Source organism: Artemia sp. Qi Xiang Cuo, chromosome 1 (genome assembly GCF_049724085.1).
Source record: "Artemia sp. Qi Xiang Cuo chromosome 1, ASM4972408v1, whole genome shotgun sequence".
NCBI lineage: Eukaryota > Metazoa > Arthropoda > Branchiopoda > Anostraca > Artemiidae > Artemia > Artemia sp. Qi Xiang Cuo.
This window is the reverse complement of record NC_142794.1, coordinates 63,279,089-63,291,551: the sequence shown is the minus strand read 5'-3', so window position 1 is coordinate 63,291,551 and position 12,463 is coordinate 63,279,089. Positions and strand designations below refer to the sequence as shown.

General features: G+C 34.1%; 1 protein-coding gene across 1 annotated transcript in view; it reads left to right on the top strand.

The window, feature by feature from the left end:
• LOC148956583 (ferric reductase 1-like) overlaps window positions 1-11,808 on the top strand; it is a 137,548-nt gene extending 125,740 nt beyond the window's left edge. Inside the window, exons 7-9 of the mRNA XM_089091289.1 lie at window positions 1,489-1,605; window positions 8,335-8,495; window positions 11,637-11,808. Coding sequence (XP_088947415.1) covers window positions 1,489-1,605; window positions 8,335-8,495; window positions 11,637-11,762 — 404 coding nt within the window. The 3' untranslated portion in view covers window positions 11,763-11,808. The remainder of the gene's footprint in view (window positions 1-1,488; window positions 1,606-8,334; window positions 8,496-11,636) is intronic.
• Window positions 11,809-12,463: the final 655 nt, after the last annotated feature.

Below are 12,463 nucleotides of genomic sequence, written 5' to 3'. Positions count from 1 at the left end.
GGTTTTTCAGTTGATTTTGATCTTGCATTTATTATGAAACAGCATGGCATAAAAAGCGAAAATCAGATAGGCCAGACATTGTCAGCTCAGATTGAGTTTGAAGATTCCTTTGCTCAGTCTTCTTATTTCAAAGATGGCATCAAAGCGGGATATGAAGATTTTCAATTGCACAAATTTAAAAAAGTACATAAACGCTGCTGCAATTGCCGATCCTACGGCCACTTGCAAAACTCCTGATCCATCAATCTTCTGAAATGTGCTACATATTCTGAACCATATCTTTATGCTAAGGATTGTCCATGAGAGCTGATCCTAAGAAAACTAACTGTTGTAAAAACCATGTTTTATACAGTCTGTCCTGTCCAGTAGCTGAGGAACGAGTGCTACGGCTTTCTCTTCCGCAGTTACTATTCAGTTTTCAATAATATTGCTTAATATCAATGCTACTAAAGATTTTGATTTGTTATTGATGAGCTCTACAAGGAATTTATTCTATCATGTTTTCAGGAGCATCTTCTTACAGACTGAAGCATTAAATTTTACGTCGGAGCCCTCGCAATGATGTGTTTTTTACTGCTACAAAAGCCGCAAGGGGCTGCCCAGGTGGTGGATTCGCTTGTATTTTTAAGCTTCATCAGAATGCGGCCTCTCCAGTAACTTATTACGCGATGAGTTTATCTTAGCAGTCCTTATGGGCATAGCTGTTTTCATTAATTCTTTTCTGTCTTTTGACGATTACCTTACTAGATCGCTGACTCTGTATGCAAAAGCATTTAACACGCTGAAGTTTCTGGTTGCTAAAATACTTTGCAATTCACTAGATTTTATAGTCACTGGTGACTTTAATACGGATATAAATCAATCGTCAGTGAGAAATGATTCGCTATTGGATTGCTTTCCATCTTATTAAATAATACCCAAATACATAAATCTGTGTTCTTACATTCACCATTCAGACAGTAAAAGCAATATTTATCACATTATTTTTTCACCTTCCATAACTACATCATAAGCGTCTGCACATATTGATGAACGAGCAAGATATAAACAATTGACCTTTTTCATTGATTCAATAAGGTTAAGGTTTAATAAAAAATTACAGAGACGTTTATTTAGGCACGAGCATACACATAGAATACAATTTTATTTTTTTATTGACAATATTATCGAAAGAATGGCAAAGGAAATGCGAATACAGTAAAAAGGAAATTGATTTTGAAAGAATAAAATGGAAATGAGTAGTCTTTTTCTGAAGGAAGAAACAAATCGATCCTCTCATACATACATAAAAACATGCTGTGTAAAATTGTCTGTCCATGACAACATTCAAGAGTGAATAGTGCGGTTGTTTGGTACATAAAGAAGAATATCCCCTATTTATAATAACCAGATTAAATATTCAAGATTCCTTTGGTACCAAAATAATGTTGCTACAAAATTATAATACTTAAAGACTGCTTTTAATCTCAATTTTCTATTGACTTGCAGTTTTCGTAACCTTCCAAGCTGCTGGAGGTGTACTAAGGCCTGAGCCAGAAAGCAAAGTTCGCTACAATTTTAGATTGATTCACAGCAACGCCGGATATGTTATATTAGCCTTTGCTCGTAAGTAATGACCCTTAAATCATTAAATAAATATACTTCTTTGGATAGAATTCAAGATTGAGGCTAGTTTTCAAAGATTAGCCTTAATAGTATGTGTGTTTGTTACTGGAAACTATCAGCAATTGCTTAAACTCCATAATATGACTATAACGACCAGTATTTTTTTTGCGGCATTGTATAGTCCATTCAAACATTATTCCCTTTCTTTTTGCAATGGAATGTGTGTCAAGATAAGAGCTTTTCAGGGGGGAAACAGGAGAGATGCCATGTGTACCATGGCTAGAGGGTGCCGCGACGGCGTGGCTACCCACTTTCATCATAGTTTACACCGAAATATAACGAGTTTATTCTTAACTTATCAGAAAACGAAATATAACTTGTTTATTCTTAACTTATTCCTTAAACGTTCATTCCTCGTTTAAGGGAGGCGGGGGGGGACGAGTCATATTTTCGGTTTTCTCAAAAGAGAAGCCGATACTATAGTAATCCCCGAAATAAACCTTGAACCACTTTCCCAATCATATAATCAAACGCGTGAGCAACCCCTTAGATTTCAAAGGGTGTATGCAAGATATGCAATAATTAAAATAATAAATAAGATCTCATAGTTCTCCAACTTATTTAATTGCTGGTTCGTTTTGTTTTTGAGCGAACAAATTATTTTCTTTCAACTTTTCAGTTGTTCGCTAGTATCTGTGGATGGCAGTAGATAATTTTTTGGATTTTGTGCAAATCGAGGATATTGGTGAATGACTCGCTTATATGGTTATTAAGTATTTGGTTTTGATTTTTGGCTTCTATTGAATTTTTTTCAACTTTTTTTTTTTTTTTTTCGTTGTTTTTTTTGGTTTGTTTTGATATTGACTCTCCGCGTTTGTTTTTGTTGGTCTGTTTTTTTTTTGTTTTTTTTTTTTCTTAGGCACTTTTCTTGAATACATTGTTTCGTTTCGCGCTGAAGAAGAGAGGCAGTTGTTCCCTCTAAATATTCGATTTGTTTGTTTATTCAGTATTCTATTTTGGCATTCAAAACCCTATTTTTGATCGTTTCCTTTTCTTATATTATGGCATGCCAATCTGGTTTAAGAAATTTTCTTTACTACAAATAATGGAAACTTCTTCTTGATGTCATGGCTTCAGATTAAGATTTAAATAGATACACAGTTGTTTTTTTTAAAGAGAACATGTTTATTCATTCTTCTTTTTTTATTCATGAGATGTCAAATAAGCAATAACAATTGAGTTAAGAAAGTCTGGAGTGAATTCAATTCTCCCTTCCTGCTATTGTATGAAAGAATCACCCGTTTTATAGGATCTGTTTCCTTTTGAAACTCGTTATGATTCTCACTGTTGCTTCCCTTCTAACCGTAGATTTAATTTTTGATTTGATGTATCTGTTGTGATACTGGTTTTCAAATGTCTTCTATTAGCAGGAATCACTTGCATTTCATTTTCATGCATCATTACCTCAGACTTTTTCTATATATTTTACTTTAGCTGTTCAGACTCATTCAAAATCATCTGTTCCAATGCCTATGCCCTCTGATGCATCTAAAGTTGGCATAGTCATCACTTTGTTTCTTAGTTTCAAATAAGAGGGTGTGAAATCAGTAATTTCAGTTGAATTAAGAAATTCTGTCTTGAATTCAATTGCTCCTTCCTGCTTAACACCCTTCTTCCTCTCAATCCAGAGAGTCATACATTTGAAACGATTTGTGTTCTCTTGGGATTCGTTGTAATTTTCATTTTTGCTTCCCTTCCAAGCACAGAATTCGTTTACGATTTGACTTGATCATCGCTGTCTCTTGTTTTCTGACCACAGCTTTCGTTGCTCATTTCTGTTCGTCATTACCTCAGATTTTCCATGCGATTTTCATTACCTCTTTGCTGTTTTCTAACTTCAGATCACAGTTCAAAATTTTGTTTATAATTCAATTTGATTCTCGCTGTAATTTGTTCCATGCCTTTTGCTTTAGCTGTTGCGAATCTCACTTTCACTTGTTTTCTAATCACTATTATCTGTGCTTCATTTTTATTAAGCAAACCATTAAAAATTTTAAGCCGACCTTAAATTAGAAGCAGCGCCTTTGTAGGATTACAACTTTTTTTTTTTTTAATGTTTCGGTTCCTTTTGGCTTGATCTCAACGTCTTTTGGACCTCAATGTCGTTTTACTAGTTCCTGCTTCAGACATGCCTATATAATCAAATCCTTTATCAATGACCTTAACTACTGCTATTCAGTCCCTAACAGATTTAGTCTGAAGTTCAACAGCATTTGATGCAGCTTTAGGTTCTTCGTTATTGTCAGTAGAAACTTCATTGTCTATATTTATAGCTATTTCATATTTATATCAATGTCCTTAGCTATTGCTATTCTGTCACTAACACTTTTAATTTCAAGTTCAACAGTGTTTGATGGAGCATCAGGTTCTTCGTTATTGTCACTATAAACTGCAATGTCTATATTTATAGCTTTTTCATCGCTAGAAGCTCCTCTAAAATATTAAACCTCTTTATTTATGTTTTTCTTTGTTATTAGACCTATAACTTTTGCCTCGGCTTGTCTTTTGTCATTATGAAAAACATAATGGCGAACCTTTGTTTTTCTTTAACAGAAGCTGATGCAGTATCAGGTTCTTCGTTAACGTCCTTATAAACTCCGATGCATTTTTAGCTATTTCATCGCTTGGAGCTTTTACAAAATGTTGAACGTCTTTATTTACTGCTTTGTCTTCAATTGGATGTTTGATTTTTGCCCCGGCTTGTCTTTTGTCATTGTGAAATACATATCGCTGAATCTTTTTCTTAACAAAGACAAGGTGTATATGTATGACCTCATCCATGTTAAAATCCCAAACCAAATCACCATCACTATTTATTTTCAAATGCGACATTTACTTGTTCGGATTTTCGCTGTCGAATGTCTTCTAGCCTTATAATTATTTTTTCTTCGCTTTCGTTTTTAATTCTTTCCAATTCTCGCTGTCGCATATTAGGTTGTAGATGTTCACCCATAGTGAATTTAACTTGTTGAGTCGTTCTCTTGGACTTGTCACATTTGACAGTTCAGGCAGTTTCAACGAAGCATCATTTGTAACAATTGCAAATTTTTGTTTTTTGGTTCATCCTACTGGTATATTTTTTATACTTATACAACTAGTTGCTTTCAAAACAGTAAAGAGACTGATGTTCTTTCGAACCACGCTTGCCTTCTTATGCTTGGATGACGTAATATCCACACATGCATGACATGATCCATGGATGGAACACGAATGCAGTCTATTATGTTAGGAACGATTATAAGGCATTTCCGGCAGAATTACTGAGGCTACAGGAGCCTCTTATGGTTGAAACATTTTAAGTCGATAAATAAAAGTTCAAAATAGGGATAAAATCCTTTTTAATAGACAGTGTATAGAAAATTCACAAAAAATACCAGATATGTCGGTCACATATACAGTAACTGTCATCATTAGTAAAACGTCAGTAGTAAAACCGTCATCAGAGTTTTACTACTGATGACGGTCACTGTATATGTGACCGAAATATCTGGTATTTTTGTGAATTTTCTATACACTGTCTATTAAAAAGGATTTTATCCCTATTTTGAACTTTTATTTTATCGTCATGGAAAGGCAGTGTGGTCTCCGAAATTATCAACATTTTATGTCCAAAAGCAACTGAAACAAGCTTTCCTCACTGAACTCTACAATAGCCTCAATGACGGCTACAGCTGTAAAAGAGCGAGTTGGAGTGGAAAATCTTGCAGTTTCTTGCAGCATTACCTAATGTATCCTACAGCAATTATAATAGTCAAAGATTGAAGGATCAGAGAAAGATCCGCAAGTGACAACCTTTCAAATATGGAAGTGCCCAGATATGCTGCCTTCAGGAAAAGAGCAAATTAAAAATGTTGGCTTGTCATAAAATACTTTTTAACTAGTTATTTGAGGGGTGCAACGATCACCGAATCTAGTGTTACAAAAGAACACTAGCCCTTTTAAGAATATGTGTGCTTGACTGTTAGTTGGTTAAGAAGAAGTACTAAACAGTGTGGTGGCATCAAAAAAGGGAGCAAGTAAGGTAATAGCGGCCTTTAGCTAGGTCCACCCATTGAGCATAAGCCAGAGACTCCAAATGGAATCGTTGCATTTCTCAAAAATAAAAAAAAATAGGCCCCCTACGTTTTTTGTACACTCTTACCTATTCAATATGCCATTCCATAACATTTTCATGACAAGAGTGATGTGAGAACGAAGACTGCTTTCTTTACAATATTATCTAAAGGTACCATGCTGCAGCGTTAAAAATTTTAGATTTCTCAGTAATTTTCTAAGTTTTATTAATGGTTGAGCAAATGTAACGTGTCTTCGCATAGCCTGTGCTGTTACTTCATTTTCTGAATTACTCCCAGTTCCCCATTCTTCCTCTCAGTTACTTTCGCTAATCTCTTTTCCACAGACTTCATCAGTTTCATTAGATTCTTTAGCAGACCTATGTTTACGTCTGGAGTTCTCCGACTCAGAGTCAGAGAGGCCATCATAATCATTTTCACAAGTTGGCACAATATCGTCGACTTCAATAAGAGACTCCAAGGAATTTTCTTCAGGGATGTTCATTGGCAAAGTTTCGAGTGGACCAAAACGTAAGAGCGTATGTAACAGATAGATGAAGATAATTTACAAAATATAATATTCAGGGAATCGCTCCTAGCCTACAGGCTTTGTGATATCGTTCGCAGAATCAATCACAACGAGGAAAATCTTATCTTATTTGTGAAAACTTCCTGTTTGAAACTTGGATTGCTGAAAGAATTCTTATAGCTGTATGAGAATGCATAAGCTTCTTGAAGTGTGAAACACAGTTTTATTACTTCTGCTCATGTTTCATCTTACTGTCGTAATAAGGAACGGTACCTATAAGGCCAGATCTTTTTGCAGACCAGCAGTCAAAAGTACAGCCTGCTGGATTGACAGATATTAAAGCAGCCTTCAGATTATCGTATTGTTTTTCTGGCACCAACACTTATTTGACGCTGGGTGGCTCCCCAGATGGTGCTTTCAAGTCCCCAGTTGTTTTTCAAATAATATGCTTAATATCAGGCTTATCAAACGTAGAAACTGGTAATTAGCCCTTAAACAGGGTTTTGCAGCAGAGCTTCTGCAAAGCAGCTTGTTTCTATTGATTGGAAGTAAAGAATAATCGTATGTCTGCTCTTCTTGTTCCAGGTGTCATTACTCCATTGGCCTCTGTGTCACTTGCTTTGCTATTTGGAGTTTTCTTTAGGAAGCAGCCTGACTTGATATATTCTGCAGCCTGACTTTATATATGAGCCGCCTGACATTCTGCAGAAGTTGCTCCTGATACTTTCATTGCTTCCTTTTTCCCGTAGGGTGCCTAGAGAAATATTTTCGAAGTTTTGCTTAGAAAATCCAAGATGTCTTCAGAGGATGACATCATGCTTTTCTTAAAACGAAGGTCAGAAGAATAGAAGCAAATTTCAGTCGCCTACAATCTTAAAAAATACATCTCCACCCAAATATCTGACGTTTTTCAGCTCAGTAGCGTAACTAACGACAATTGGGACCAATTACCCCCTGAGCAGTTTCGTTGGTAGTACTACTACTACTACTACTACTAATAAGGATCGTAACTCCGAAAAGTCCGAATTAGCAAAGTAATCATACGAAATCCTAATTATTTAATTTGCAACCCCCCACCCGAACCATCATCAAAGCCAACATAATTAACTCAATTCAAGAAACAGGGTTAAAAAACGCGTGATAAGAAACTTGATGAGAAATTCCCATTAATTAAAAAAAAAAAATCAAAACATCCGAGTTGTAAATTTTTAAAAACTAAATTTCAGACATTAATTTTTGCCAAAAGAAAAGAATTAAAAACGCTAATTTCGAAAAAAACTTAATTTTGAACACTAATTGTTGAATAATACAAATAGTCATTTACTTCTTAAAAAAAAATGTGTGTGTGTTTATGTTTGTAAGTTTGTTTGTGCGTGTCTGTGTTGTGTGGCTTAGAAGATGTATCGTGTGTGGCTTAGATGATAATGGCTTCGAAGATATTCTGTTTCAAAAAAATTGCCTCCAGGTTAACCCCAGCCTCCCCTAGCTAGGTGGTTTCACACTGGATTAGAGGAAAGCTGAGAATTATGTTTAAGACTGACAAGAGTACGGTAGGCTTAAGGATAGAGGAGTGATTTGAATTGGGACTTTGGCATAACTCTCATACAAAAAGGAGCACAGTGCAACCCTCCCTTTTTAATTGGTTTTCAGCTTAATATTTTTCAACTAAGTATATAGAATTAGATAGGTATTGACTTACAAACGTTTATATAATCATTTTTGGTATCAACAAAACTATCAAAAAGTTCATAAGGCCTTAGCAACCCTAAGAAAGAGCTTTTAGGAAGCGGTGACACCACAATAAAAATCTTACCTTGAAAATCAAAGCTTTGAAAAAATAAAAAGTCTCATCAGTCTGATTTTGACTCGATTTAGTAAAATGTTGAAACAATGGTTTCTGTCAAGTTTAATTTTTATTTTGATTGCATTTTCTACATGAAAAGGCCAGGAAATCAGCTAATAAAAGGGTAAGAAAACTGTTATTAAGTAATCGTGAGAAATTGAATCATTGTGGAAATTTTTGTGGTTTTCTCATTAAAATACTCAATCTGAATTAGTTTTGACAATTCCATTATTTTGTATTACAAGTTTTGAACATATACCTTGGATCATTGCTGCAACACGGCGTGCCTGTTTGGTCTGGTTACGTTCTACTAGTCTTTATACTGTTCTACTTATGGATGCAGTTTGGATACGCATTAGTCCGTCGACCAAATCAAGTATATGACAAAAACTACCCTTCAAGAAAGGTAATTACTGAAATCTATGATATACTACGGGCACGGTCATAGCCAGGATTGTATTTTAGGGGCGGGAAAGGCGGGAACAAAAAAAAAGCGTTACAGAACACATAAGAAATTTGTTTAAATGTATTTTGTCACTTCTACACGAGTCGGACAAAAACGTGATATCGGTTCATTAAAAATGTTCTTTCGCATAATGTTGCTATGTTTCTTTAATTCTAGGTCACCGAAATAGCAAACTAAACATCTCAAATCCTAAACTTCACACAAGTCGAACTACGAACAGCCAAAGGAAACATCTCAAATAATAGGCTTCATACACCAATAAAGAGTAATTAACCTAGCTTAGAATAGGTCGAAATAGCAACCTAAATATCTAAAATCCTAAATTTAACACGAGTGAAACTGTGATTGCCTGAGAAAGCATCAACAATTCAAAGGATGGAACATAGCAAACCCTAAATTTCTGTCCACACATACGAAGGTTTAAGAAACCCACTACCATAGTAATACTCCTTCTAATAATATCACTACTACTACTCAAAACTAGCATAGTTATAATACAAAATCCTAATTTTTCAGTTAACAACCTACGAAAAGACACGAAATGAAAAAACTCAATCCACGAAATAAGACTGAAATACTTAAACAGAAAATTTAAAAAGTAAAAAAAAAATTGTGATGAGGAACTTAAAAAATCATCATTTAAATTTAAAAATCCAATTAGTAAATTCTTAAAAACCAAGAACAACAAAGAGAGAAAACTCAATGAATAATGTATCAAAATGTTTATATGTCTTCAGCGCAAAAAAAAAACAAAGATAAAAACTAAAATTAACTAGAAACAAATAAAAATCACCACCACTATTAATAAACTACAATTGTCGCAACAAATCCACATAAGTCGCTTTCACTAATAGAGTTACTTTGATGAGAACACCAAAACAACTGGATAAAATAATATAATATGGAAATGAAGTTAATTATTATATTGCGAAATAATCCTGTTGTTTACTACCATTCACGCAATTCTCGTCCCCTGGTGATTTTGTGAAATCTTAATACCCCCGTTAACAGCTGGTTCATTTTCCAGAAGAATGTTATAAATTAGGTTAATATCTAAATTTCCTGAATCTCTTTTCGTTGAAATGTTATCAAAAATAGTTTTCATTTCAATAGTCTCCCTCACCCATTGAGTAAACCCTCTATCATTAAAAATGGCAGTGTCATCATCGAATTTTACCTGATGGTAAGAATTTTAGAAAATGTGGTCTGCCAAAGCTGAAACAAAGGTTTCAGGAGGCTTGCTCAATTGTAGAGCTTTTTCCATTGAGTTGCGATGCCCAATAAAGCTTTCAACAAACTGTTGTTGAGTTCTGCCAATATAAAATTTCCTGCAAGGACAAGGAATACTATAGATCCCACTTACAAAATTGCCCCGAGTCAAATTATTTCCAGAACTAAGGAAACAACATAAAAAGTCGTATTGACTGGAAGTATGTATCAATGTTATATTTCAATAAAATCCATTTAAATTCTTCCCCTAAACCCAACGTATATGGCAAAGAGATAAAACTTTCAGACAAATTCAATTCTGAAGACTGTGAAACTGTAATTATTCTAATATTATGTTTATACATCCATTTTCTATTATTTCATTTATGAATTTAATTGGGTAACTATTACAAAGTAAAATGTCTTTTAAATACAATAATTCCGAATCCAGAAATTTCTAAGAACAAGTTTTAAAGGCTCTATTCATTAGTGAAATTACAACCTCTCTTTTCACTGAAACAGGGTGGCATGAATGAAAATTTAAATATCTATCGCTTTGTGTGGACTTTCTATAAATTTTCTGTAGAAGAAGCATTTAAATTTCGGGCTCTTATTTACTGTTTACCAAAAAAAATGTGTAATCTTTGGTACTTTAACATTAGATTATTTAGAATATTTAAAATTCATTAGTATTAGCTCCCGTGGAGTGTATCATTAGCCAAAACAAAAACACAAGAATGAAAACATCGATTTTAATTCGTTAAAACTTCATTTTACTTAAAAGTCTAAGCTTTTTGGATCAAACCTGAAAATTTCTGAAATTAGACACATTCTTTTATTTTAGATTCTTTTTTTAGGGGGGGGGAGGGGAACGTAAAGTGGTTTGGGATGGATTAGTTTGAGGCATATAAATAATTTAAGCTGATAAAATGTGCCAATTGTTGGTAAAATTGGGTCTTTCACCCTAGACTCAATGCAAACTGAAACAATTAAGGGATGAAACGATAAACAGAAAGAATATTTACATCTATATTTTAATAATTAAGTTAATGATGTGGATTAGTAGCACTACATGGTGTTAGTTTTTGTTTCTCAGAGACGAACTGGAGATTTCTCAGTCTCTAGTTCCCCATACCCTTTGGTTTACTACTTTAGCGGTGTTTTTCCGAAAATAGAAAATGTTCAAAATCTCTGTCGGTTGTTTTTCTTCTTCTTGGGCCCATTATGCAGCCATTATAAGAAAAAAATCTTAACGGGAGCTGGTAATCACAAAACTGAGTTTTCTCATTTGATGTTTTTTGTCATCCCAATGGCTAGCTATATCGTATTTGATATTAGTCTTGGGTTTAGATTTTAAAACTTCCTCCGCATTTTGTCATTGTAAAATAACCGACCAAGAAGCACTTCCGTTGCTGCTAACATTTTCGCTTATTTAGTTCATCTAACGGAACAAAATTACAAATTTTTGGGGTAGGCATGTACATTCTAGAACAAATCATCTTCCAAGGTCTCCTCTCAGAAAGTTTCTATCCTAGTGTGGACTAGTTGAGATTGGGTCCTATTACTGTTAAATTCTGGGTAATTTAGGAGGTAATTATGAAAAAAGTGATAAAAATTTGATAAAACCGAAATTAATAATTATAAAGAGTTAGTCATTTTAGCAATAAAAGAAGATATCTAGATCTAGTTAGGACTCTTTTCTTACTAATGCTGTAATTTATGCCAACTTGGATGAGACCTAATGTTATTGCCCGTTGTTAAGGAAAAACAGGCTAAGAGCTGCAAACTATACAAAGATTAATCAAAGCAGACCATTCCTTAATAAATTTGAAGAATGTCTCCACAAATGTAATACTTGTTTATGTTTTCTAGTTGACACTTACTGAGCTCCTGTTCTATGCATATATTGTGATGGCAGTTATTTTCACAATATTTCTGGCTGCCCTGTATGGACATACAACGTATGACACTCATATTTTACCATATCTCCAGAAGTAATGCCACATTTCAAGTTAAACTAGGCTTGTGTTTTATGCATACATGCTTCATTTATTCTAAAATAAAATGCACAAGAATTTGGCTTTAAGAATTTGCTTTTCGTTTAATATAATTCCGATTCAATTTGACTCAGAAAAGTATTAATATCCAGTTTGAACCATCTCGTTATTGCAGCTTCGAAAGTCTAAAGTTTTGTACACCTAGTAAGTACCCCGCGATGGGGCAACTTTTAAATAGAAGCATTTGGAAAGCCTGTTTAAATACTTTCCATATATTTGAAGTATTTAAAATAAATAGTTAAGTATTTTTTCCCGTACTTGAAATACAAAATATTTTGACATCCACTATCAAATACCATCCTGCCAAGTAACACCAAATTACAATTTGACCAGAAGAAGGTAGGTTATTTGCGTCACTTTAGATAGGATCTAATATATTCTGCCCGTCGGAACAACAAACAAGATAAGATAGCAGCAATTGCTATATCGGGCGTGCAGATACAATTAATACAGGGACTTGATGTTTTCAACATTATTGAACCAAACTCTTGGCTGATTATTGACGATTTAGCTGAATCCACTAAACAATGGTCCCAGGAAAGACTACAATTGTTTAACGTTCACTTTCATCATGAACAGATTTCCGTTACTCTAGTTCTGCACAATCTGTTTCATCAAACAAATGTATGCGAACGCTTGCTT